Source organism: Phyllostomus discolor, chromosome 14 (assembly GCF_004126475.2).
Source record: "Phyllostomus discolor isolate MPI-MPIP mPhyDis1 chromosome 14, mPhyDis1.pri.v3, whole genome shotgun sequence".
In the NCBI taxonomy this organism is placed as follows: Eukaryota; Metazoa; Chordata; class Mammalia; order Chiroptera; family Phyllostomidae; genus Phyllostomus; species Phyllostomus discolor.
The window spans coordinates 49,768,802-49,793,316 of record NC_040916.2 but is presented as its reverse complement, the minus strand read 5'-3'; the positions used below and the strand labels follow the sequence as shown (position 1 = coordinate 49,793,316).

The window sequence follows — 24,515 nt, the reverse complement described above, 5'->3', positions numbered from 1 at the left end:
AACTTTCCCAGGAAAGAGCGTCTTCCAGGCTCAGCTTCAGACAGGGCCACATGCTGGGTCATCTTTTCCCTCCCCCTACCTCTGCCGAGCTTGAAGCTCGGGGATAGAGGCCTGCCCACTGCTCTGCCAGCCCCTGTGTGGTTAAGAGTGTCAGAGGCCCGACTAGGCACGAAGCCCCGAGAGCAAGGCTGCGCTCTGCTAAGGTCAGAAGGAGGTCAACATAGGGCTGCCACCAGGAGACAGCCCTTCAGGGTCTTAGCCTCAATTCCACGTGTAACGGAACCTGGTGGCCCCTCGACAGAACTGCCAGGGAAGACAGCTGGCCTGGACAGTGTGGCCTGGGTGGGTTGACAGAAAAACAGAAGTCACTGTGAAAGGGCCAGGGGAAGAAAGATCCTTCCCAGAGAACACAGACAAACCAGGACAAGAGGAGACCAAAGGAAAGATGAGCGGTCCTGGGCGTCCCGCTCTGTGCCCAGGCAGGAGACGCGGCCAGAGGGTGTTCAGCTACACCTGCGGGAACTTCTGGTGCGCCGGTCGCCATCTGTGCGTGATCCTGCTCCTCCCGGGCTGGGAGGCCTTTAGCTGGGAAAGGGACCCTCTGTGGAGGGGACCACTTAATTGGGGGAAGGTGGGGGAGGGCTGTTGGGGCAAAAGCCCTAGAGCCAGCTTCACCATCTGAAGGAGATTAAGGGATTGTAATTAAAACGTGTTTGAGGGACTCTGGGCAGGTGGGTTGGGCTGGTGCTAACTATCTAATTGCCACCTTCAGCCTGGGCCTGGCTGCTGGGTTCGGTAATAAGTGGGGGTGGCTTTTTGAAAAATGGGCGGATGAGTAGAGGCAGAGTGGAGGGGCCAGGAGTGAAAGTCTTTGTCTTCACTCTGAACAGCCCAGCTCACAGGGTCAGGCGCTCAGAGGGGCTCGCCTTCCCGCCCTCCCTGAGAAGCAAGATGAGGCTGCAGCAGAACGCAGTGACAAAGTCCCGGAGAAGAATTTCGGGGGCCAGGAATGAGCAAAGAGAACACTTAGGTCCTCATAGAGAGGGGACATTGAGACAAGATGGTTAGGGTGTCCTTGGGATAATTTTAACAGCCAACATTAGTTGAAACTGTACTCTGTGCTAAGCATTATATGAAACAGTTTACACACTTATTTAACCCTCATAACCATGCTAGAAAGTAGGTCTCCCTTGAGATTAGACTGAGGGGGGCAATACTTGTCTGTAGAGCAGGGCCTGGCCCCCCAGCTAAGCACATGGTTCCCACTGACTAGATGGAGCTCCTTGCAGACCCTTCCTCCTTTTGAGGAAGGCGCAGGTGGACAAACCCTCTCCAGACTCTTAGACACCTCAGGCTGAGGGTCAAAAACATGCAGTTTGCAGCCCAAAGGCCTCCAGCTACGGGAGTCCAGACTCACTGGGTGGTGCAGCCTCCTCTCCCGCCTCTCATGCAAAAGGCACTAGGAACGTGGCCGAACTCTGGGTGTCGCCCCGCCAAGCCTTTGCACATGCTGTCCCCTTTGCGTGGAAGGCCATCCCTCCACTTGTTGCCTGCTCCTCTGAGAGATCTTCCTCTTCCTCTCCTTCTCCCCACCGGGCTCCCCTGAGAGTTGAAGGCTGTCTCTGGCCACCAGAGCCTGGCTGAGGTGCACACAGCACAGTTGGGACAAAGGCTGGCTGCCTCTGCACACCCTGGGCAGTGCGTGGTGGAGGCCGAGGCAGGAGGGAAACTTCCACTGTATAGTACACTCTTTTGTGCCTGTAAAGTTTTGTGCCTTTCAAGTGAAGAAATTATTTACTCAGAAATAAATTTAATTTAAAACATTAATTATTGCAACTTTTTTAAGTCTGGGGAAGGACAGTGTTTAATCCTAAAGACCGAAGCATGAGAACCTCTGAGATTCCTTATTTGAGAGAGAACAGGTGAATTTCAGTCCCTTCTCTCTACCTCCCCTTCCTTCAGCCCGCACCAGCCTTCTCACAGGCTGGCTCGGCCTGGTCGCTGTGCCCCACCCTCTGCCCAGGTCCCCCAAGAGTTTTTCAGGATTGGCTGCAGAGCAGAAGTGCCCCCTCCCTACCCAGTTGGTGTTGAGGGCAGAGCAGCTGGATTCCACTAACCCCGTGCACCAGGACAAGTCGCTGATGCTCCCTGAGCGAGCATCTGCCCCCGCAAGTGGGGAGAGGGATGGCCTGGCCAGTCCCCCACTGCGTCTCAGAGGTGCATGTGAGAGCTCGCCTGGAGAGCTTGGGGGCTTCTGCTCGCCCTCCTCTGCTCAGGCCCAAGGAAGTCTTGCCACCCGGCCCACTGTGGGCCCTACTAATCTACTGGGCATTCTCCTGCAGGCCACTTCCCTTCTGCACATCAGTGTCTCGTCTGGGACACAGGTGCCTCCCTGGCCTTCCTATATCCCTGTATGGCCAAGCTGAGGACAGAGGAGCTCTAACTGCCCAGTCTTAGCATTCTCATCTTCAAAATGGGACACCAAGTAGCTACATGCAGAGCTGTTAGGGGAATTAAATGAGATCATGTATGTGAAGTACTTGGTGCACACAGGCATGATGCAGGGCTCCAAAGTGGTGGCTGTTATTATAGTTATTAAATGGGAGGGACTCTGCAAAACGTGCTCGCTCCAGGCAGCTCCTCATTGCTACTCTGGCTAGTGATAATGAGGCCTCGTGGTGATAGCTGCTCACACTCGCAGGCCCCTCTGACAAAGGACTCAGTGGCTGTGGACAGCCCAGAGAAGTGAGAGGTGAATGGTGCACAGTGCGACACTGAGGGGCACAGCCCAGCCCGGGGGACCCTGGGAAGGACCCTCCAGCTGTGGCTGCAGATGCTGAGACCCCACAGGCCAGAAACCCAAGAGAGGCCACCCTTTTTCTGCTTCAAGGTGGCTCAGCAGAGAGCCTTCAAACCCAAACCCAGATCACCCGGGCCTCCACTGACGTGTACTGAACGTCTCCCAACGTCGGGTGCCGCTCCGTGTGCAGGGGTATCGGCCTGGGCAAACAGACCCCGGGACCTCAGGCCTTGTGAGGCCAGTGGGGACACACACAAGAACAAGTAAAACACATCAGGTGTCAGCTGGCGATGAGCGATCTGCAGGAGAAAAGGAAAATAGGCCACCTAAAGGGACATGGGACACGGAGGGGCTGGGGTCGGGGTGGGGAGCTGCGATTTAAAATAAGGTGCTTAGAAAGGCCAGATTTTTTCAACCCTCACTTGTGAGAAACTTTAAACATACAAAAATAAACAGTCTAGTGAAGCTTTGCCTCTCTGCCATCCGGCTTCCACAGCTGCCGGTCTTGTTCAACCGGTGCTTCTACCCCCGTGCTGTTTGCAAGCAAATCCCAGACATCTCCTTCCACAGGGAGTGTGATTCCAGCGAGACCAAAGGAGACAAGGAAACCAGCTGAGGAAGCCAGCCGCATTGTCCCTGGGAAGACGAGCGAGCACTCCAGGCAGAGGGGACGGCAAGGGAAAAGCCTTGTGCCTGGTCTCTGGGAAGCCAGATGCCATCTTGGCTTTGCCCCTACTGGCTGTGCGCCCCTCAGTTGCTCTGAACCGCAGTTTTGTCATCTGTAAAATGAGACGGATGCCCTTACTCTGCAGGGTGCTGTAGGGGTGGAGTGAGAACCCCTGGAACGTTTCATAAGAGGAGGCCCTGCGGCCGAGTCAGCGTCTACTCGCAGGCAGGTCGGCTCCAGAGAGCCTCCGTGACTTGGGAGAGGTGAGACAAGGCCCTGCAGCCCCCAAGACTAGTTGGAGGTCAGAACAGAGGTTGGTGGCTACTCCTGAACTCAGTCTAGCAGGCCACAGTGGACTAGTTTGCTGACCCGCCCCTCACTCCCTTCCCCCACGGATGGGCCATGGGGTCCCAGGCTGCTGGAGACAAGTGAAGGGCCAAAGGCTGAATTGCCGACTGTTTTGGAGGAAGCTTGGTCCCCTATAAGGACCCTTATCACTACCTCCACCTCCCTCCCAGGGTGGTTGTCACCCAGAGGGGCCTTTCCCATAGGATACAAAGAGACCCTCGATTCCCATCCTTTAGGCCGGATAATGGGCCATTCACACTGAGGGACCCCAGCCCCACACCTGGACCTCTCAGACAGCCCCCGAGCCCCATTGTCCCAGGCTGCCTTACAAGGGTGTCATTGGCAGGGGAGCCTGAGCCCCCAGCTGGAGCACTCCTGGCCCTCCCCGCCGCCTCTCCAGCTGTCTGACTCTAGGGGCTTGATCTGGGGGCAGGTCAGCCTGCCATTCACCCCACAAGTGTTCACTCTGAATTTCACTCCTCTCAAAGTCCTTACAGGGCAATGGGAAAGTGGGAGGGGATAATTAGGAAAATCATTAGCGTCTGGAGGCCCATCTGAGAGGGATTAAGGGATTAAAGCCTTCCAACAAATCTCTCCTACCCGAAGTTGTTGTAGGGGTTTTGTTTTTAGGACTTTTTTTTTTTCTCTTCTTTTTCCCTGGGTTGGGGAGACCAAAGTCTTGGTGGATCCTTCCTTCAAAAGCTGCAAATAAAAGTCAAGACATTGAAGTCCAGATGGAGAAAAAGGGGTGGAGGAGGGGGAAGCAGGTGTGAGGGGAGAGTCCCTTCCCAAGCTTTCCTGGGTCACCTTAGGCCACTTCTGGGGCATGAATGGGGGGTGAGGGGGAAGGGGCCAGGCTGGGCCAGAGGGGAAGCTCAGGCAGGCCCGCTGAGAGCCAGCAGGCTCCTTAGGAGTGCCTAGCCCTCCCTGCCAGGTCACCTACCACTTCCTTCAAGTCCTAGCTGAGGGATCAGGAGCTTTTCTTGCCCCCGATTGGGTCCAATTGAGGCAAAATGGACCAAAGGGCAACTTGCCATTCATCCTGCTCTAGTCGCCAGAGGGTGGAGGTCAGGGAGGGCAGAGAACTACAGGGGAGGCTGCAGCAGCCGAGCGTGATGGGGCCTCCTCATCTGCAGGGAACAACGCACGGCAGCCAGCTTCGCCAGTGTCCAGTTGGGGTGAGCTGAGCGTATGAAAGGGTAACCCCTCACCACACCCTGGGAGATGGGCTGGAATATGAAAGGGGTGAGGGCATCTACAGAGGAGGCAGACCTCATCCAGTCTGCAGGGATTAGGGTCAGCCCCCTGTAAAAAGTAACTGCATTTTATTTACGAGCGTACTCCAAAGGCCTGGCACCTGGCAGGTACTCAAATGTGTCACCCCTTTTTTACAGAGAGTGTTTCACAGTCTCATTGAAACAGCCCCCTGACCACAGGGAAAATTCAACTACCCTACTACCTGACTGAAAGCAAAGGGGAACTGTGGAGGCACCTAGAGCTTTGGGTGCTGGCAAGCAGAGGCGCACATTAGGGTGTACACTCCAACCCTCCCCTGAATCTTCGTGTGCTCCATCTGATCTGCTCCAGATGTCCTGGGGAAGAAAGACACCGCATCACTGGCTCACACAGTCCCTCTCATACACATGCACAGGCGAGCTTCCCTGGGCCCAGTTTGGGGCTTCTTGGAGTGAAGGTTGCCCCTCCACTTCTCCAGAAGTCTTAGCTGAACCACCTTCGAGCCTGTGTACCCACCCACCTGTGCCTCGAAGGGCCTGAGGCCACGTGGGGCAGGCGATGGCAGGGAGCAGCCCCTCCCAATATGGAGGCAGGCAGAAGCCACCCTGGGGGCTGTACCTGGCCAGTGGTTCGGGTGGTAGACGCTGGCGGTTGTGACCTGCTACAACGTTAATAACTGAGTTTATTAATGGTCTGAATTAGCAACCACCAGTAAGGGGCCCAGTGCTAATTCCGGCAATAATCGAGGCTGAAGGGTGTGGACAGGAAGGGTGGGTGCAGGATGGGCGGCTTGCAAACAGTGTATGGTGCTGGGCCCAGCTGCGGCAGAGGGCAGGCTAAGTGGCCGGAGAGATGGGAAGAATGCGGACCCTGCCCCTCACCAGTTTCCACGCCAGGGTTCCTTTACTCCCCCATGGCACAGCCACCTCAGATGGTGTTGGGACAAAGTGAAGTGTGAGGGATTGCAGGGAGGAGGGGAGAGTTGTCAGTGCCTCAGAGCCAGAATTCAGACAGCCACCGTGGGATGGAGGCAAATCTGCAAAAGCTCAAGTGAAATGAGCTAGAAGGGGATTGGGAACAAGCTCCACAGTGTCCTGGAGCCACATTCCTTGCTCTGAGGAGACGGAGATGGATGGTGCTGAGCTGGGAAGGAGGGGACACTGGGGTGTTCAGTGTGTGTGCGTATGGGGGGAGGGCTAGGACAGCTTCTCCGGTTAAGGATTCTCCTGCCAAGAGGAGCAGGGTGGGAAAAGCAAGTTTAAGAATCCAGACAATGCCCAGGCACCACAAAGCCCACTTCCTCTCTCAGCCTCAGAGCCAAGCTGGCTGCTCGGGTCCTGCCTAGGCACTCAAAGACCAGCCAGCGCAGACCCAGAGGGCCCTGGAAATACAGGGCTGAGAACAGGGAGGGCGGAGGGAGGGAGGGTGTGCTCTGGGGTCAGGCAGCTGGAGCTCTAGCCCTGTGTGGAGACGTGAGCATGTGGGTTTGGCTTCTTTCTGAGCTGGCTCTCAGGGATGAGTTCCCATGAGGCTGGGGGGCTCCAGGTTAGAATGCTTTGAAGCAGAGACCCAGACAAGAGGGCAGCAGGGTGAGAAGCTGCAGGAGGCCCTCCTTCCAAAGGTGGGGAGTGAGGTGGGCAGAGCTCTAGCTGCTTCCTGGCACCAGGTATCAATGCTTCAGCACCCAGCGCAAGTCCCCCGGCTCCACTTTTATCTAATAGTCTCCCAAATGCTCTCCCAGGAAGCCAGGCTCCACTGCCCCCACTCCACCCCAACTCCCTTATAATGGGGCTGTTGCACCTGGATCCTCACCAAGGCCAGGAGGAGAGAAGAGCTCTGCCTTAGTGGAAGGCTGGGCCAATCCTAAAAGGAATAGGAAGCTAGGACCCCTGCCTCTAGGAGGACTGCCCGCCCTGCCGGCATCTTCTCCCTCCTCCCTCATTCAGCTCTCTCCTGCCCTACGGGGACTGAAGACCTGACTTCCTGGGACAGCTCTTTCTTTGGTGCTGACTTTGCCCCCCACCCCAAACCATTTTGAGTCCTAGAAGCATCACTGCACCATCTCTGAAGCAACTTTCCCCTGAGTGACGACAGCCTTTGCTCTAAGTCTTCAAGAGCATTTAGGAAGCAGGGACTCAGTCCTTCACTGTGCCGGGTCTCAAGCCCATTTGCAGGAGCTCAGCCTGAACCATCCAAAAGCAGGGGTCGACTTTCCAGCTAAAAGGGACTGAACTCTGCCCGGAGCACAGAGCTTTCCTGCCCTCTGTCCAGGTGTTGTCCTCTAGTGTTGAACCAGTACCATCTGTTGGATGGACACAGGCTCCTGGACCAGGGTAGAGGGGAGGGACTCAAGGCCTGGGTAGTCTTGCGCTCAGAAGAGAGGGTCCTTGGGGCATGTGCCCCATAACAACCCACCCTGGGGAAACCAGGAGTATTTCCCTCAGGGTTCAGGGAGTGTGTGGCTCCAGAGACAGTTGTGAGGTTCCATTGGCTGAGGGCAATGTGGAAAAAAATGGACGGGGATTGAGGAGGAGGCGAGGTTAACAGGAAAGGAGGGTGGGGAGAGCACCCACTGTGGACCAGGTTTAACCTCCCAGAGACAGAGAGCCTCAGGGAAAGGAACGGGCTGCTTGTGCAGGTTACGGAGCTAGCGCGCAGGGGAGTGAAGTTGCGGGCCCACCAGCGTCTGACCGACTTCAGGGAGAGGAATGGGTCTGGTTTGAGGCACCTTCTGCCGCCCTCCCCAGGCCGGCCGCTCGGCCGGCGATCAGACGGCGCGCACAGACAATGGCGCTCTGTCCCGGCGGGCGGGCGGTCCGGCCCACAGCTCATCCCTATGCAGTGACCGCCTCCCCCCCACCGCCGGGCCGCCTGCCCCTTTCAGGCGGCGGAGGCCGGGCGGCGGCGGAGGGGATTCTCACAGGCCGCGGACATTTGCATAGCGGGCTCGCCGACGGAGACATAGGCTCGCATTGTTCCCGGAGGTTCCCGGCGGCGGCGGGCGCATGGGCCGGGGCGCTGGGCGGCGCGGGGACCGGGCTGCGGGCGGGCAGGCCAGACAAAGGAGAGGGACGCAGACCGGGAGGCGGCGGGTGGGGAGATCCTCACGGTGGGGGAGAATATCGGGGTGAGGTGGGGGGTCGCGGCTGCCGAGTTTGTCTGCCCTGGGACGGCCACCACGCCCCACTTCGGACACCCATGCCGTGTCTAATTCCTCCCCTCGCTGGGGCCGCTGCGCGCCGTGATGTGCATCCCAATTGGGGGCGGTGGGGGTGGGAGCAGATCTCAGCCCTTTCCCAGGCCGCCGGGGCTCGGAGCGCAGGTCCTCTGGAGGTCACAGGGGTAGCTCCCAGCTCCTGGCCAAGGGGGATCTGGCCACACAAGCACCGAAGCACCCTGAGGCCCCTGGGGGACCTTGGGTCTCCTCTCCAGATGTCTAAGCAGGTGCTGCCACCCACACACACTTGTGCCAAGCCAGAACAGTGGCCACTTCCAGAAACGCTGCTCTTAATGCCTCTGGCTCTGCTAGCTTCGGCACTGACTGACCTCAATGCAGCCTGTCTCTCCCATCAGTGGGGCCCTGCAAGATGAACGGGGCCCAGTGTCCTTGTCCATCATTGTGCCCAGAGCTCAGACACTGGGCTGAACAGACAGAGTTCATGAGTGGGCAAGTGTCCGACCGCCCTGCATGGAGAGAAATGATGGCCGTGAGCAGGGGGCTGTCCCTGAGGGCAGAGGCCTCATTGTCCTCTGGGGGTGAGGATGCAGCCCCCTTGGCCCCTGTCCCTGCCAGCTTCTTGACCTGCTCACTGTCACCCTGTTGACCCAGCTCGAATGGATGACCCACCACGTGGGGACCCACAGTGCTGAGCAGAGACTATAGAGAAGACAAAGGAAGAGGTTGGTCCTGGCTCAGCTGGGAGCTCCAGGGGTACCTGTCTTTCCTGTGTCCTGAGCTCCCTGCCTGAAAGCAATGATGGGAAGATCGCCTCCATGCCCACACCACGAATGGAGTGATGGCTGAGTTCAGCTGAATGGAGTAAGCTAGGGATGGCCCACCAATGTGCTGGTCGCTAGAGGCAAATTTGGGGGAGGGGGAGAAGGAAATGCAGAGTGAAGACCCAAGGGCCTGTTTCAGGAGAGTTCTGAGCCCCCTGAGCCATGGGCCAGAGCTCAGCCACATCTCCCAGGCCTCCAAAGGCCTCATGGGAGCGGTAGAGCTTGCAGCTACCTGGGTACAAGAGGTGCAGGGCCAGCTCCTGTGGGGCAGCACTCTGTTCATCCCATCTCAGGGACCTCTTGGCGGGCCATCCTGGGACCTGTGGCCTTTTCTCTCTTGGAACCTGGACCAGTAGCTGCCCTCCAGCAGAGAGGGCTCAGTTGTCCCTTCTCTAGCAGCCTCCCTGGACTGAGACGAGTGCAGTGGGGGAGGAACCAGCAGCAGAGGGAGAGGACCAGGTCAGGAAAATGTGCGTGTCATCAATAAATGAACATATATAGCTTTCTCTACCCAGAATGAGCTGGATCAGGGAGGGATCTCATACTACCCTTGAATCCTCCTTTGCCTGAAGTCTTTCAGATCCCTGAAGACGGCTTGGGGAGATGTGGGGCAGAGCAGGTTGGCAGGACTGGGAGCTAAGGCCTCAGACAGTGGAATGGGGGCTGGGGCCTCCTCAGCTCTCTCCAACCCCTTCCCTCCCAGGAGGGGCTGGCAGGACCAGGAACTTCTTTGCAGTGTCAGCAGTCACCCTTCTGCTGCAGCACCAGAACCTCCCTGACATTGCTGCCCCAGCCAGCACTGGGCAGGGAGGCTGCAGGGGGAGGAGGGGGCTATAGGTGGAGGGTGGGGGTGGGGGGAGCATAGCTGGGCTGTGGGCAGGGGTGGTTCCCATGCGGTGCTTGTCCCTCAGCTGCCCTCCTTGTCCCTCTCCCCTCTCTTCGACTCTGTGCTTGGACTCTTTCTGCAGCCACACTCAGTCCTGCCAGCCACAGTGACGATGGAGCCTAGTGGGGTCACCTTCTGCCCCCATCCCAGGGCCAGGCCCCAGAAATCCCTCCACTGCTCCCTTGGGTTCCTAGGTCAGAATGGGTCTTAGTGTTAGGCGAGACAGGTTTGTAGTCATGCTCAGCTCCTGCCAGAAGCCTTGGGGAAGGGCAGGAGAGGGCATAGAGGGTCCCCAGTCCTTCAGGGTTGGGAAGGGAGCTCCCGTCTACTGGAGGGGTAGATTCTCTGTTTGGATAAGATCTGAAAGCCCTAGCGCCCACCTGACATATGGTGGGGACTGGGAGCTAAATCAGGAAAGGTGTGTCATGAATGGTGAGGACCAGAGTGGAAGCAGACAGGAAGGCAGTTAGGCTATAGGAAGGACTTCCATTCTTGACAGCGGACAGAGGGGCAGGAAAGCCGAATTTTCTTCTGCTGTGTCTGGGGTGCCCTCTGGTGGTCAGATGACTTGAGTCTGTCAGCAGCCCTGGACCTGTCTCCCCATCCTTCTCAGAGGCGACTCTCATGGATGGGTCCCTCAATTCCTCAGACTTGGAACAGAGACATCAGGTGGTGTCTGGCTGCTTCCAGCTTCTGAGAAGTTAGTGGCAAAGCACTCTTTATTCCTCTCTTAGGCCCTGCGGCTGCCTCCTTCCTACTCTGCTCTGAAGCCTCCCAAGTTGAGGGTCGAAGTGGAGGCAGTTCTGGAATCGAAGAACTCTCCAGCAGCCCGAGTTGTCCTATAACAGACACAAGCTTTCTGAGAGGGAGTGAGCTCCCTGTCTCTTCAGGCAGGCAAGTCCAGGCTGGGTACCCACCTTGTAGAACACAGAACCCTAGAGGGAGTTCCATGGACCCAGGAAGGTGGGATGTTTCCCACCCCAAGGTTCTAACACAGTGAGTTAGAGGGTAACAGGAACTTTCCTAATTTCCAATGCACAAAAAAAGGAGTCAGAGGTCTTGATGACGATGGTGTTTATCACCCTCGGAGAGCCAGGCCCGGCTCGCACTGTTTAACCGTGCGACGTCGGACAGTGGATCAGCAGTCCCTTGGTGCCTCACTTGCAGGTTGTGGGGTGGAGAGTGATGGTGGTGGTGAGGCTGCTGGGGGGTTCTTCCCCCACCACAACCAGTTACAGCCCTGCTCCTCCACCATCTCCCAGGCCTTCTACAGCCATTCCCCGAGTGCTGCCCATGGAAAGGAGGCTCCTCTAGCTTGTGACTTCTTTCCTGCAGTAGGAAGGATGGGAGCTACGAAATAACTTCCCAGTCGTGGCCAGTCTTTTTCTTCAAAATGGAGAGCATCCTCTCACAGGAAGGAAGTTAGGCCTGAGTGTCTAGTTCCTCCTGCCTCAGAGGTCCCTGGGCTTCATCCTCATGCTCCCCAGGCACCTGGAGGGCAGGGGTTGGGTAGCAGGTGAAGGGGTAACTCCAGGTGGCTGGATGCCACATATACCCCAGAGGAGAGTGAGGAGGCAAGGAAGGAAAGAGGCAGGCTGGATCATAGGAGGTGAGGCAGGGGAGGGCGACAGAGCCCTGTGGGCCTGAGGGGCGGCCGCTCAGTCTTACCTCCCAGTAAATCTGGTCCTCGTAACACTGGGAGTCTGGGGGCGCATCCAGGCAGGGCAGCTTCAGTAGGAGCCCTGGTGGAGGGGGGGAAGGATGTGTGAGACTTTTTGCTGTCCCCATGGCAGAGCTTGCCACCCAGTGCCACAAGGCACAGAGGAGCTGAGCTGGGAGGCCTGGGGTCAGCATGGTGCCTAGCCCAGGGAATTCACAGCTGTATTTATTGAGCACCTACTGTATGCAAGGCCCCGTGCAAAGGGCTTGACAAGCATTGCCTTTCTGAGCAGTCAGCAACCCCGAAGATGAATGTGATCCCTATATGACAGAGAAGGAACTAAGGTTCAGAGAAGTTAAGTAATTCATTTTAGTTTTGCACAGTTAGTAATGAACCAAATAGTGATTTTTGTCATGAACCACAGCTGCTGAGCTTTTTCAGAAAGTGTTTATTAAATAAATAATTAGAGGAATGAATGAATTGAACCTTGTCTGAGAAGGAAAATCTTGAGAGCCAGGAGGGTGAAGATACTGAATCATAGGTTTTATTTTGAAGGCCAAAAGGACTAAGGCCAGAAATCAGGAAGGACTGTCTGATCCCACATCACTGGACAGTCGGCCTCTGCAGAAAGTTTTTGTGCTGCAGTCTAGTGGTGAGCCAAGCCAACTTCTTGGCTCTGTCCCTGCCCTGGACCAAGGGAGGTAGCTCAGCAGCCCCTTCAGGAACTCAGCCTGGGGTTGGACTGCCCTCTAGTGGATAGAGGGAGCAGCACAAGGAAGCCACAAAACCGAAGCAGAGGAACCCAACAGCCCATAGCCAATGCTCTACCTTCCCCTGGCACCAAGAGGAAGCATGTGCCAGTTGCTCCTCCTTACCTAGAGGAGGTTACCCCTCAACTCTATAACCCCGCCCTGCATTTGGCACAAAGTAGGCGCTCAATAAATATTTGAGTAAATGAATGTCAGGGGGATGGGATCCAATGGCCCTTCCTCCAGAGAACTGCCTTTCTCTGCCTTCTGCCCTCCCAGGAGCTCCTGCCACCCCTCTACCCCCAGCCAAAGTCACTCACCTCCAAGGCCCCCGCCCACAGAGGCAAACGTCAGTGTGACAAATAAGCCGAAGAGCTGGTAAACGGCCTGAGACGTGGCACTGCGCTGGCCCTCAGCTATGAGTGGAAACACGCTGTGGAGGCTGCAGGGAGGGGTTGCGGGGACATGGGGCTGGTCAGTGCGTCACGGCATGGCATCGTGCAGAGGCCAGAAGGGCCTCAGGAGCCTGTCAGCTGAGTCTTGTCTCTGGGAGCCTGAAACACCCCGCCTCGTTTCACCCTTGTGTGATAGCAGATACCTACACACCTTTCGAGAGTCAGTGTGAGGGTCACTTTTGCCTGCCCTCTCCCTTGAGCCCCGATGTGCAAAAATCACTCCTAAGGGTCATGATGTCTTATTGGCTCTTTAGTAACACTATTGAAACCATTCGTCCAAATGATCTGCTACACGTGACTGAGGACCAGGAAGGCAGTCCCCTCGTTGGTCTTGCTCACTCTAGTTCCCTCAGCTCCCAAAATGTGGGTGAATAAGTGAAAATACACACTGCTTTTTTTTGTCAGTGCACAAAGTGGGGAAAGAGTGAGGGAGGTCATTTCAGGGGGATGACGACTTCAATGTGGATCGATTGGGGGGAACTCACCCATCTCCGTAAGCTTCATGGGTGGCCAGCCCAGCCACGAGGACCCCCAGCAGGGCTCCCAGGATGCCAGGCATCCCATGAAGATTATGAATGCCGCATGTGTCTTGAACTTTGAATTTTGACTCAAGGATGGGCTGGAGGACAGGACAGCAATAATGAGTCTCGTGTGCCTCTCCAACCCCGGACCTGTTGGAGACCCCTGCTCTGCCCAGGGTTGGAGAGGCGTCTGTACCGTGAAGAACTTGTACCCCAGGGTAGAGACAGTTCCGGCCAGGAATCCAGCTGCCAGAGCCCCAAAGGGTGTCAGCATCATTTCACTTGATGTCCCCACCACAACCCCTCCAGCCAGGACAGCATTCTGGACGTGGACCTAAGGGAGCAGGGGAGGGCGAGGCATTAGGGGCCCCTACAAATCGTCAGCCCACATCCAATCCAAGCCCATCCAGTACAGCAGCGCCTACTGCTTCTGGAAGTCCCTCCACCATCCAACCTCTAACTGTCCTGCTACTGTCTGACCCCACCGCCTCCAGGGCAATTGGAACGCTCTACACCTGTGCCCTTACCTGTTCCCCTGGAGAACTGGACTTGCAGGATATGAGACCTCTCCTCCCCCTCCCAGTTCTCCCAGGGCCTCCTCCCCATACCATGTCCAGCCGCCCATTGTCCCCGACAAGGGATGACAAGGCAAAGGTGCTGAGGGTGCTCGCAGTCAGGGAGTAGTAAGTGTTGAGGACTGTCCGATGCTGCCCATCCCCCAGCGTAGTGGGTGCAGAGTTGAAACTAGGCCAGAAGATCCACAGGAAGATGGTCCCTAAGTGGTGGGCAGGCAGGCAGAGTGAGAGGGAGTAAATGGCTCCCCACGAGGTTCGAGCTGTGTAACTGCAGGTAAGTCACTTCCTCTCAGCAGCCTCAGTCTCCTCACCTGTAAAGCGGGGACAATAACACCTGCCTCACAGAGTGAGGACTGAACGAGGTGACATGGTCCTGAAGCGCACGGACTGTGCTCCAGTAGGCGCTAAAGGCTCTGCGAACGGTGGCTAGGGAAGGGTTCTGGCACAAGAGGGAGCACCTGACCGAAAACCGCAGAGAGTTGAGTTTGTTTGTTTGTTTGTTTGTTTGTTTTTTGAGTATCAGCAAAGAAAAGAAAAAAGACAAAGTGTACTACATTTCAGGCACTAAGTGGGGTACTTGATATGAGCATCAGGAAAATAATTTGGTTTATGACCTCGATGTCCTGTTGCAGAGGGTGGACCCTGCAGTGCGCAGAAGAGGCCTCTGTCTGCTAAGTGCTGGCGGCCGGGCCGTGCACTCTGGGGTCAGGGCTGGAGCTCCCCGGGCCCTGCCTGCCCACGTCAGAGGCTCCCAGGTCGGCCGAGGTGGGAGAACAAGGAGAAGCCAAGGGACCGAGTGAAGGAAGGTGGGGACCCTGCAGGGGTCAGCATGGCAAGGAGATGGGAGGGACGCCCAGAGCTGAGTGGTCCCTGGGGGGGCCGTGCAACTTCTCCTGGCAGCCCCACAGTCTGCGGGAAAACTGCCACACTCACACATTGGAGCTCTGAGGGGATGGTTTGGGAGGACTCGAGGAAAAGTCAGGTGTCCTGTCTAGAAGGGGCTAGGTGGCAGAGGAGGGCTGAGAACGGAGGCTTCTGGGAGCGGAAATCTTGGGGAAGCCTTTGGACTTCCAGCCAAACTTACCTGGGTCTCAAAGGGCAAGGAGGCCTGAGCCGCCCCAGGGTTACATGGACTCTATTTCACAACAAACCCGGAGCAAGAAATACAAAACCAGCCCCTCTTTTAGGGTAAGAATAAGCACTCAGTCACTTTTCAATACTACCCACAAAAAAAAAATAAATAAATTGACTTCCTTTCCTGGCTCGTGTATGAAGGCATAGAGGGGACAGAGGTCAGGGTGGAAGAAACAGGCAGTGGTGACTGACGTTCACAGGTCAGACCCCAAGGCTCCCAGGGGCGGTCCCTGACTTCCAACCCCACGCCCTAGAGCAGGGGCTTCTGGGAAAAGCTTCTGGGAGAAACTGTCTTTAGGAGTTGGGAGGAAGCACCAGGGACAGGCCTGGGGCTGAGAGATGGGGGAGCCCGGTGAGAGGGGGACTGAGCACGGTGGGAGCAGGAGGGTGGAGGGCCATGCGTGGCTGATGGGTCTGGTTTCTAACTTGTGGGTGGTGGGCCCTCAAGGGTTTTACGCATGGATTGGTGCCAACATTTTTGAAAGGCCCCTGGGAATGGGGCTCAGGGCCTGTGTATACCGCAAGGCTGAGTTCTAACAATTGTTCAAACTGTTGAGAAGGAGAAACACAGGTCCCCAGACTTGATGGAAGAATCCAAGTAGGCAGGGAGTTCTCGGCCAGAACCCCAAAGACTATAGGCAGCACCCTGGGACCTTGCCTGGAAATGGCCCTCTCTGGCCCAGCTCGGGGGTGCCTGGAACTGGCTCCGCCCCCGCCCCACGTCAGCAGGCCTCACCGATCATAGCGAAGAGGTCCGAATGGTAGACAGAGCCCCGGCGGTGCGCGCTCTTCTCCAGCTGGGGCCTGTAAAGGACCCGTGAGAGGACTAGCCCGAAGTAGGCACCGAAGGTGTGGATGGTCATGGAGCCTCCTGCATCCTTTACCTGAGAGGGCAGAGCTGAGGTGAAGGGGAACCCCTGGCCCCCACCCTGCTCCCCCACCCCTCCCCCCTCCTTCTCAGGGCCTGGCCCTGGCGTCCCTCAGCCCTTGCTGCATCCTCATTCAGACTCACCCCCAGGAGACTGAGGAGCACAAACTCGTTGATGCCAAACAGTGCCACCTCCAGCAGGGCCATGAGCAGCAGCTGGACTGGCCCAGTCTTGCCCAGCACGGCACCAAAGGAGATAAGCACAGTCCCAGCGCAGAAGTCAGCATTGATCATGCTGGAAGGTGGGGAGGAAGGGGGTGAGAGGGGGCGTCCTGGGGCACAGGGCTCAGGGGAGGAGGACATGAGCCTACAAAGTTCTTCCCTGGTGGGTGGGAAGGGATCACCTTGCCTCTCTGTGGATAAGGAAACCCAGGCTCAGGGTGGTAGGTCCTGAGACTCAGTGAACAGAGCCAACAGGTGGGAGAACCAGATCTTGAACTAGGAGCTCTTCTGAACCCTGCCCTTTTCCATGAAGCTCTTTATCCTCCCAACAGCTCTTGGGTAATAAGGGGCCTGAAAAAATGGGGTGGTATGGCTGGGTGTGTGGATCAAGGTTGGGGGAAGAAATCAGGCAACAGGCAGGGTACCTAGGAGGAATCAACTGATGGGTCAGAACCTCGTGTCATAAAGCAACTTGGAGGACAGGGCTTAAGCTGGGTCCTGTGGGCAGGCGCCTCCCAGGCAGACCCGGGGAGAGCAGGGAGACAGCTGCTGCCCACCTCTCCACGCCGACGTGGATTTGGTTGCCGTGGAAGGAGTGCAGGAAGCCCTGGATGAGCGTGGACCACTGCAGGGCAAAGGCAGCCAGGAGGAAGGTGAAGCCCACGCTGCTGAAGCCGTAGCGCTGCAGGAAGGCCATGAGGAAGCCGAAGCCCACGAACACCATGGCGTGCACGTCCTGGAAGCCTGGTTGGGGGGGTGGCATTTGGGGCTGCTCTGGCCACAACCCACAAACCCAGCAGCCACCCTGCCAGGGCCCCAAGCTCTTAAGGCTGGAGCCGAGCTATCACACTCCCCAGGCGTGGTGGGACCTCCTAGCCTGAGCCACCTGGGCCTAACCGGCCAACCTGAAGCAGCGGGAACCAGACCACCCCTGATGTCCCCACGTCAGAGCAAGGAAGTAGAGCCTTTTCCTGCTCTCTTCTCTGCACTCCCATTTGCCCTGTCTCTGGGCTCTTACCACCACCTGCCCAGAAGGTCCAGCCTGTGTCTCTCCTGCTGCAATCCCTGCCCCACCATGCTCAAAATTCTCTTCCTTTTCAGGATTCTCTTCAATTTTCCTGTTCTGCTGGAAAGTTCTTCTTGATATCTAACCACCATCCCTCATACTTCAGAACTTATATCTCTCCATTTTGAGAAATTTAAATTTTTTAAAATAATTCACAAAATAGCTTTAAATTATTAACAGAGATTACCTCAGGGCAAAAAAAAAAAGAAAGGAGGGGAGGGCACCCAACTCCAGTGCAAATGATGCCCCCTGGGCTTATGCAACATGGTGACGCTGGGAAGGAGGATTTCACTTTTTAGTTTCTTTCTATGGTTTGAATGTTTTGTTTCTAAATGAGTTACTTGAATTTTTCTTTTTTTTTTTTTTTACTTTTAATGGGGTTTCTGGGCAGGGAGATTTGGGGCCTTTTCTGTTTGCTTTCTATTCTGCACCACTAGGTTAAAAAAAAACTAAGCCACCCTGGCTAGTGTGGCTCAGTAGATTGAATGCCGGCCTGCAAACCAAAGGGTCGCTGGTTCGATTTCCAGTAAGGACACTTGCCTGGGTTACAGGCCAGGTCCCAGTAGGGGGCATGCGAGAAGCGACCACACATTGATGTTTCTCTCCCTCTCTTTCTCCATCCCTCCCCCCGTGTAAAAATAAATAAATAAAACAAAATTTAAAAAAGAAAACTAAGCCAATAGAAGTAATATACAGTAACAATGACAATAAGGTGAATACAAATAATTTGCTGGAGTATTAGTTCTGTACCCCTCCCCCATCTGCTTGTAAACAGGGTTTGAAACACAACCCAGTATGCTATTCGGCATGCACGTGGGCCTGTTTCCTTTGCCTTGAGTCTATGACACAGTAACACCATGCTCTGTATCTTTGGCTTTAATGGAAAACACTACAGCAAGAGTATTTGTTATAAGCTATTGCATTTGTTATAAGTAAGTTATTGAGACATAGGGTCAACCATGACCTTAAACTTCCCTTTCATAGCCCCATGCAAGAAACTTTTCTTCGAACGTAATGCTAGGAAATGTCACTTTCCATGAGGAACCAGTCTGCTTTCCTGTATTCATGTGACAGATGTTTATAGATGCATCAGGCTCCAGAAATGTAGCTGTCATCAAGCAGCCACAGTCCCTGCTGCGCTCACAGGCATGGAGGACAGACATGAAGCATCAAAGCACTGCGTATGTGAGGCTTCTGGGGTTCTGAAGAGAACACATAACTGATCACATTTCCCTTCTCCTCGGCTGCCTGAAAGCTCAAAGCTGTACTGGAATCCCACTGCAGCAACTGCAGACCCTTAAGGGGTTCGTTATTTGTGTTCTGCTTCTTTCTCTTTCTTTTTAAAGATTTTATTTACTTATTTTTAGAGAGAGAGGGAGGGAGGGAGAAAAAGGAGAGAAACATAGATTGGGTGCCTCTCACTTGCCCCAGTGGGGACCTAGCCAGAAACCCAAGCATGGACCCCTGGGAATCGAACCAGTGAATGTGGTTTGCATTTTGGTTTGCAAAACAATACCCAATGCACTGAGCCACACCAGTTAGGGCTGCTTTCTTTCCTTTCTTTGAAATAAATTTTGTTTTTTAAAAGATTTTATTTATTTATTTTTAGACAGAGGGAAAGGGAAGGAAAAAGAGAGAGAAAGAAACACCAGTGTGTGGTTGCCTCTCACATGCCCCCCAACTGGGAACCTGGCCTACAACCCAGGCATGTACCTTGACTGTGAATCAAACTGGCTACCCTTTGGTTTGCAGGCCTGTGCTCAGGCCACTGAGCCACACCAGCCAGGGCTGCTTTTCTTTTCTGATACACGCCTTTTGTTGTAAATGATCTCAGTTCTCTTGTAGAAAGAGGCAGATCATAAAGCAAACAAAATTATGGTCACCTTTTTTGTTTAATCTGAAGAAGCACCAACAAGCCAAAAATTTATTATTGAACTTCAGAATGTAATCATTAACTTTGAGAGAAGCAAATGGTTATGCTTTTTTTGCTGCTGTATATGGGCTGATAAGAAATGAGTTTACAAGCCCCTAGTAAAGGGTTGGGCGTATGCTGGGACTGGAAGTCTGCAGCTCAGCCGCCAGCCCCAGTGACCAAGGAGACTGAGGCTACAGAGACCCCGGGCCTCCCCAAACACCCGCAACACTGTGCCACTTCTGCCGCCCTGCCCGCTACCCAAACCAGCCAGGTTTCTCTTCTCTCCCAGACCTTAAAACACAACAGAGAAAGAGAGACATCATTTGAACTCAGCCCACAGCTAAGTTCCTTTAGGTATCACTGCCTGGCCTTCTTTCTCTTTGTGCAAACAGTAAAGAGGGTGCCGTGTCTCCTCTTCTGCCCCAGGACAGCAGGATAGTGGCGGGGGCTGGGTCACAGGGCTCTGTGCCCATTACACGCCGAAACTGCTCCGGGACTTGTTTTCAAAGGCAATAATATTTACATCTCCTTCCCCAGGTTTGTTTGGAGTCAAAACTCAATCCCTTACCCTGGCTGGTGTGGCTCAGACCAAAAGGTGGTTGGTTCAATTCCCGGTCAGGGCACACGCCTAGGCTGAGGGTTCTGTCCCTGGTCAGGGCACGTATGAGAGTCAATCAATCAATGTTCCTCTCTCACGTCGATGTTTCTCTCCCTCCCTCCCTTCCCCACTCTCTAAAAATCAATAAATATGTCCCGGGTGAGGATTAAAAACAAAAAACAAAAAAACCTCAATCCCTTGGCCTTTCAGCTAGAATCTAAACATCAAGAAATCTCCTTCACTGAGGAACATTCCACAAGGTGACCCCTCACCAGTCCCTTCAGGGGATCTCTGTGGGTGCAGGATGGAGCTGGTTGGAGAGAAGATAAAAGCCCTCTAGAGCCACCTATCGCCCTCCCTCCTTCCCTAACTGCCCCTCCCCAACCCCACTAGATGACTCCCGAACAAGATTAAGACTGTGGGGCAACGGAATAGTTAGAGCTAACAGTTCCCTCCTTCTGACTGTGTGACCTTGGGCAAGTCACTTAACCTCTCTGAGCCTCAGTTTCCTCATCTGAAAAGTGGGGATATAAAACATGAGGAGCAGGAAAGTGAGTGGCAAGCTGGGGAAGCCATTCCTCCTACTCTGCCCCCTCTTGCCTTTAAGGGGGCAGATGCGGCTGTATTCTTCCAGAAGCAGTCACACAGACCACTCTGGTATGGGCCACACAGCTCCCTCTGCCACCTCCTGCAGGAAGACCCTGATTCCATCTATTCTAAATCCCTCTCCCAACGAGCAAGTTCTCAGAGATGTATAAAAAAGGACCTGTCTACACTTTGTTCTTAGAACGCTTTCTCATGTTTGCTTCAGCAGTCCCTGTAATCCTAGGTTTTTCCTTCTTTCTTTTTCCCATTACTTGCCTAATGGGGTAAGAAGCTCATAAGGTGGGGGAAAGGCTGCAGACAGGGAACCGAGAGACCCGGTTCTAGCCTGGCCGCCTTGCTGTGCGATCTTGGGTAGTCACACACTCTCTCTGGCTCTTGCTCCACATCTCAATGGAGTGGACCAGAGGGGCTCTGAGGGCCCTCCCGACAGTCCTCACAGACAGGCCCTCCCAGCAGCCCCGCCGTGGCACTGGCCAGCTCCCCAGTGCTGCAACGGACGGCCGCAGAGCTCCCTTTCATCTCCCAAATCAAAGGGCGGTGGCCACACCCGCTTTGACCCTGATCTCTTCCCCTGGACACAGAACAGGTGAAGACCCGGCTCATCAAAGCCTCGGGCTCCAGGGACCTCACATTCCCTCCTCCCCAACCTTCCCCCACACCAGAGTCCCAAGTCCACAGGGGTGAAAACCTAGGGCAGAAAAAGAGGGAAGACTCCCACTGCCATACCCTGTGCTGCAATACGGGGCGGACGAGCTGTTTCCAAGGAGATTCCGCCACTCCGGCAGAGGGGCGAGAAGCTGACAGTTTTCAGGGAGGACTTTGAAACAAGTGGGGTTTGGAGGCCTTCAGTGAGGTCCAGGGGAAAGGCAAATAGGGGTTCATGGCAGGCAGCCAAGTAAGACCCTTGAACAAGAGCAGACCTCTCTCAGCCTGGGGACTGTTCCCTTCCAACTCCCTGTCTCTCTGGACAAATGCATGACCCCAAGGGTCTGCCATTCCAGCCCTGTGGCTCCGTCTTCGATCCCAGCTTCCATGGCTCACCTTGTCCAGCCAGGGCGGGGTGAGGGAGGGGCTGTCACCCCCTCTGCCCAGGATGTCTGGGGGTCTGGTGCTCTATGCCCAGTCTCAATCTTCCACCTCACCCTCTAGGTCCTCAGCATTGTGAGCTTCACTTCGTCACGCTGCAGCTGGGACGGGTCAGGTGGGGACACTCTGCCGCCAGCTCCGCATACAGAAAGTGGGATAATGACAGCCTGTGGGTTTTTTTATAGGAGACTCACACTCTGAGCCTGGTTTGGATGTATATCTTCCAAACTGAGGCATCCTTCTCCCCATTGCCCAGGTGGTGAAAGTGAGACTTAGAGAAGACCTACCGAAGCATTTGTGATGAAGTCTGAGAGATCTGGTATCCGTGATCCCAGCTGCTCAGGGCCAGAGTCACAAGGCTGGGCCCCTCAACCTTGAGAGGCTCTGTCCCCTGCAGGGGTCAGGGGATTAACCCTCCCCTTCCCGCGCCTCCTCAGCAGGCAGGTGGACTGTGGTGTATGTAAGGAGCTTGGGATGCCCAGGTCCCAGTTGGAACCCCAGCTCCCTCAATTCTGACGGCGCACCCCTGCATCAGCCACTTAGCCTCTCTGAGCCTGTTTCCCCACCTCTGTCTAATTTATACACTAAATGAGGTAATGTGCATGCTGCCCTCAGCATAATACCTGGAGTGTGGCAGACGCTAGTGGAAGGGTGTTATTATAAATCTGGGGCACATTTATCTCAGAGTGATAGGGTTACTACCCACCCAGGGGTAGATCTGGGCACCCCAATGCCCCCTCTTTGGTGCCCTTGCTCCCCGCTCTCCCTCACCCGAACTCACTTGGGTAGCGAAAGTAAAATTCATTGTCCGCGCTACTGTGGTTGCCCCCGTGCCAGAGGGCAGCGTCGGTTTCGTCGTTGTAGCGGACAAAAACAGCGAAGAGGATGGCGGTGGCGCCCTGGAGGAGGAGGCACAGCACGGAGAGCGGCAGTCGCCGGCCCGCGGCGCGGCGCGGGGACCCTGCCATGGGACCGAGGCTACGAGTCTCCGCCTCTGGCTCGGGCTCTGGGCGCAGGGCGCCAACAGACACTCCCGGGCCGGCGGGACAGGTTTCACTGGAGCCAGACCCCGCCCACCGAGGAGTCCGCCTACGTGGAGGCCTCTCCCACGAGGAGACTTAGCCTTGTGCCTCACCTGGCTCCTCCCGGGGAGGAGGGCCGGCGGCGGGGCCCTGAACCCCAGGCCTGAGATAGCGCAAGGGCTGGGAGGGATGGGGGCGCTCTGAACCCCAGATCCTGTCTCCCTTTGCCCCGCTGACCCTGTTGACGCTGTTCTGGTCGGCCTCGCTCCTTGGGAATGGCCCTGGGAAAGCACTCGTATTCTGCCTGCTGGAGACTCAACTGTGGACCCAGTGGGGGAAAGGCAGGGAGGGGACCTGTCCCTTCAAAAACAAAACGAAACAAGACCGTGTTAGTGTTTCCCAAGGAATGCGCGGCCCTTAGAGGCCCTGGCCTGGCCCCTCCAGGATCAACACAAGAGAGAGATGAGGGGTTACTGGATGTTTTCCAGACTGAAAAATCATGATGGAAAATGGAGGTAAAGAGAGGGCTCTCCAGGCATTGATGATTAACCCAACTGGGGAGGTCTGAGCCTCAGCAGTCCGGTTGCTTACCCCATCCTACCCTCCTCATCCTCCCATCCCCATTCTGCACCCCACCGCGGTGGGGCAGGCTGGGAGGGGCCACACTGACGCCTGGCTTCACTGCGCAGCCCGCGGTGAGCATGAGAGGGTTTGGGCTGCCTCAGCAGCTGTAAAGAAGGCAAGTCAGATGGAGAGAGGGTCTTCTTACTTAGAAGTCCAGAGTCCCTTGTTGCACAAGCAAGATTTGCAATCCCTGGGGACCCGGTAGACAGTGAGGAGACACTGTGAGCTAGTCTTCAGAGATGAACCAGAGGACCCCTCCCCCAGAAGCCTGACCCAGTTGGGAGACAGACACTTAGGACGGAAGTTAGTTGCCACTGGGGTCAATGTGTGACCCTGGAAAGCACAGAGGCGGTGGGGACCCAGAAGGAGAGGCTGCAGAACCCACAGGAGTGGGGATGAGGGAGGGCACTGAGCTGCAGAACTGCTTCCTGTGAGGTAGTGTCCGCGGGCAGTCTAGAAGGACAACCCTGAAACCCACCAAGGGAAGAAAGAAGAGGGACGTTTCGAGAAAAGTCCCAGCACAGACAGAATCTGGCTGTGCGAGTGTCCCGTGTGTTCAGGACCTGAGGCTGGGGGCAGGGCGTCTGGAAAGGCCCTGCAGGCCCTGCTAAGGCACACGGCCTCTAACCCGAGGGCCCTGGGCCACTGGAGGGCTCCGAACAGGTGGGCAGCCTGGCACCATGGGTTCTGACACCTACAGGCCAAGAGGGCCTTCCAAGAAGAAAAGCTGAAGGCCAGTCTCAGAGGGGCTGTGGGGAGGGAGGCCCTCTGTCTGCAATGCCACCTCACTGTCTGAGGGGGCTGTCATGGTGGAGGGGCTTGCAGGCATTTGCAAAGATGTTCAAGACCCCTGCCTGCAGGAAGAATTGCCATTGCCAGAAGATGTGGGCCAGGTTCACAGGGGCCAGCCACTTCCCAGAGCGGATGCAGAGTCGGGGTCCTCCTAGGAAAGAACTTGCCCCTTCTCAGGAATGGTTAAGGATAGAGGTGACAGTGAAGGCCCTGATCCCCCTCCTCGCTTCCCCTTCTGTCCTTTCTGAGTTCACCTCCTCTTCCGCGCTTCCCGTGGGCTTGAGCCTCCAGGCCAGTGTGGGCCGGAAGACAGTTGCATTCTAAGTGTCCAACTTCCTGACCTGAGTGCCCAGCCAGTCGGGCATGGGGTAGGGGTGGGGTCAGCCTCTGGGTAGCAGCTTCTGGTAGCACTGCTCTCAGCAGGCCAGTCAGGCTCTCTGGCCCTCAGTGGCCCCTGGCCCCTGGCCCAGAGGCTCCCTAGTTGGTCAGCAGGAAGACTGTTTTCTAGTTCCTTCTGTGGAGTGGTGTGGAAAGTAGATGTCTGGTCAACAGTCTGTGGATAATAATTCTTGTATAATTCAGCATCTGGGTATCCTCCTGGTGTGTCAGCTTTCCTGCTCCAGAGACACATCCTGCTTTCGGAGCCCGGTTTGGGCATGTACGTTGCTCTGGGTAGCCCAGGCAGG

At 55.8% G+C, this 24,515-nt stretch overlaps 1 protein-coding gene across 2 annotated transcripts; it reads right to left on the bottom strand.

The window, feature by feature from the left end:
• Positions 1-8,601: 8,601 nt before the first annotated feature.
• RHBG (Rh family B glycoprotein) lies at positions 8,602-22,428 on the bottom strand. 2 transcript variants are annotated; one of them, XM_036015285.1, is made up of 10 exons: positions 22,173-22,428; positions 16,678-16,864; positions 16,043-16,193; positions 15,767-15,914; positions 13,930-14,096; positions 13,518-13,655; positions 13,286-13,419; positions 12,666-12,787; positions 11,605-11,678; positions 8,602-8,735 (listed from the first exon to the last, which is right to left on the bottom strand). In XM_036015285.1, the coding sequence occupies exons 1-10, from the start codon at positions 22,357-22,359 to the stop codon at positions 8,709-8,711; spliced, it is 1,335 nt and encodes a 444-aa protein (XP_035871178.1). In that variant the 5' UTR covers positions 22,360-22,428; the 3' UTR covers positions 8,602-8,708. The 2 variants fall into 2 exon arrangements, with proteins under 2 accessions (XP_035871178.1, XP_028358696.1); XM_028502895.2 differs by lacking the exon at positions 8,602-8,735 and adding an exon at positions 10,995-11,427 and having other exon boundaries at positions 22,173-22,427.
• Positions 22,429-24,515: the final 2,087 nt, after the last annotated feature.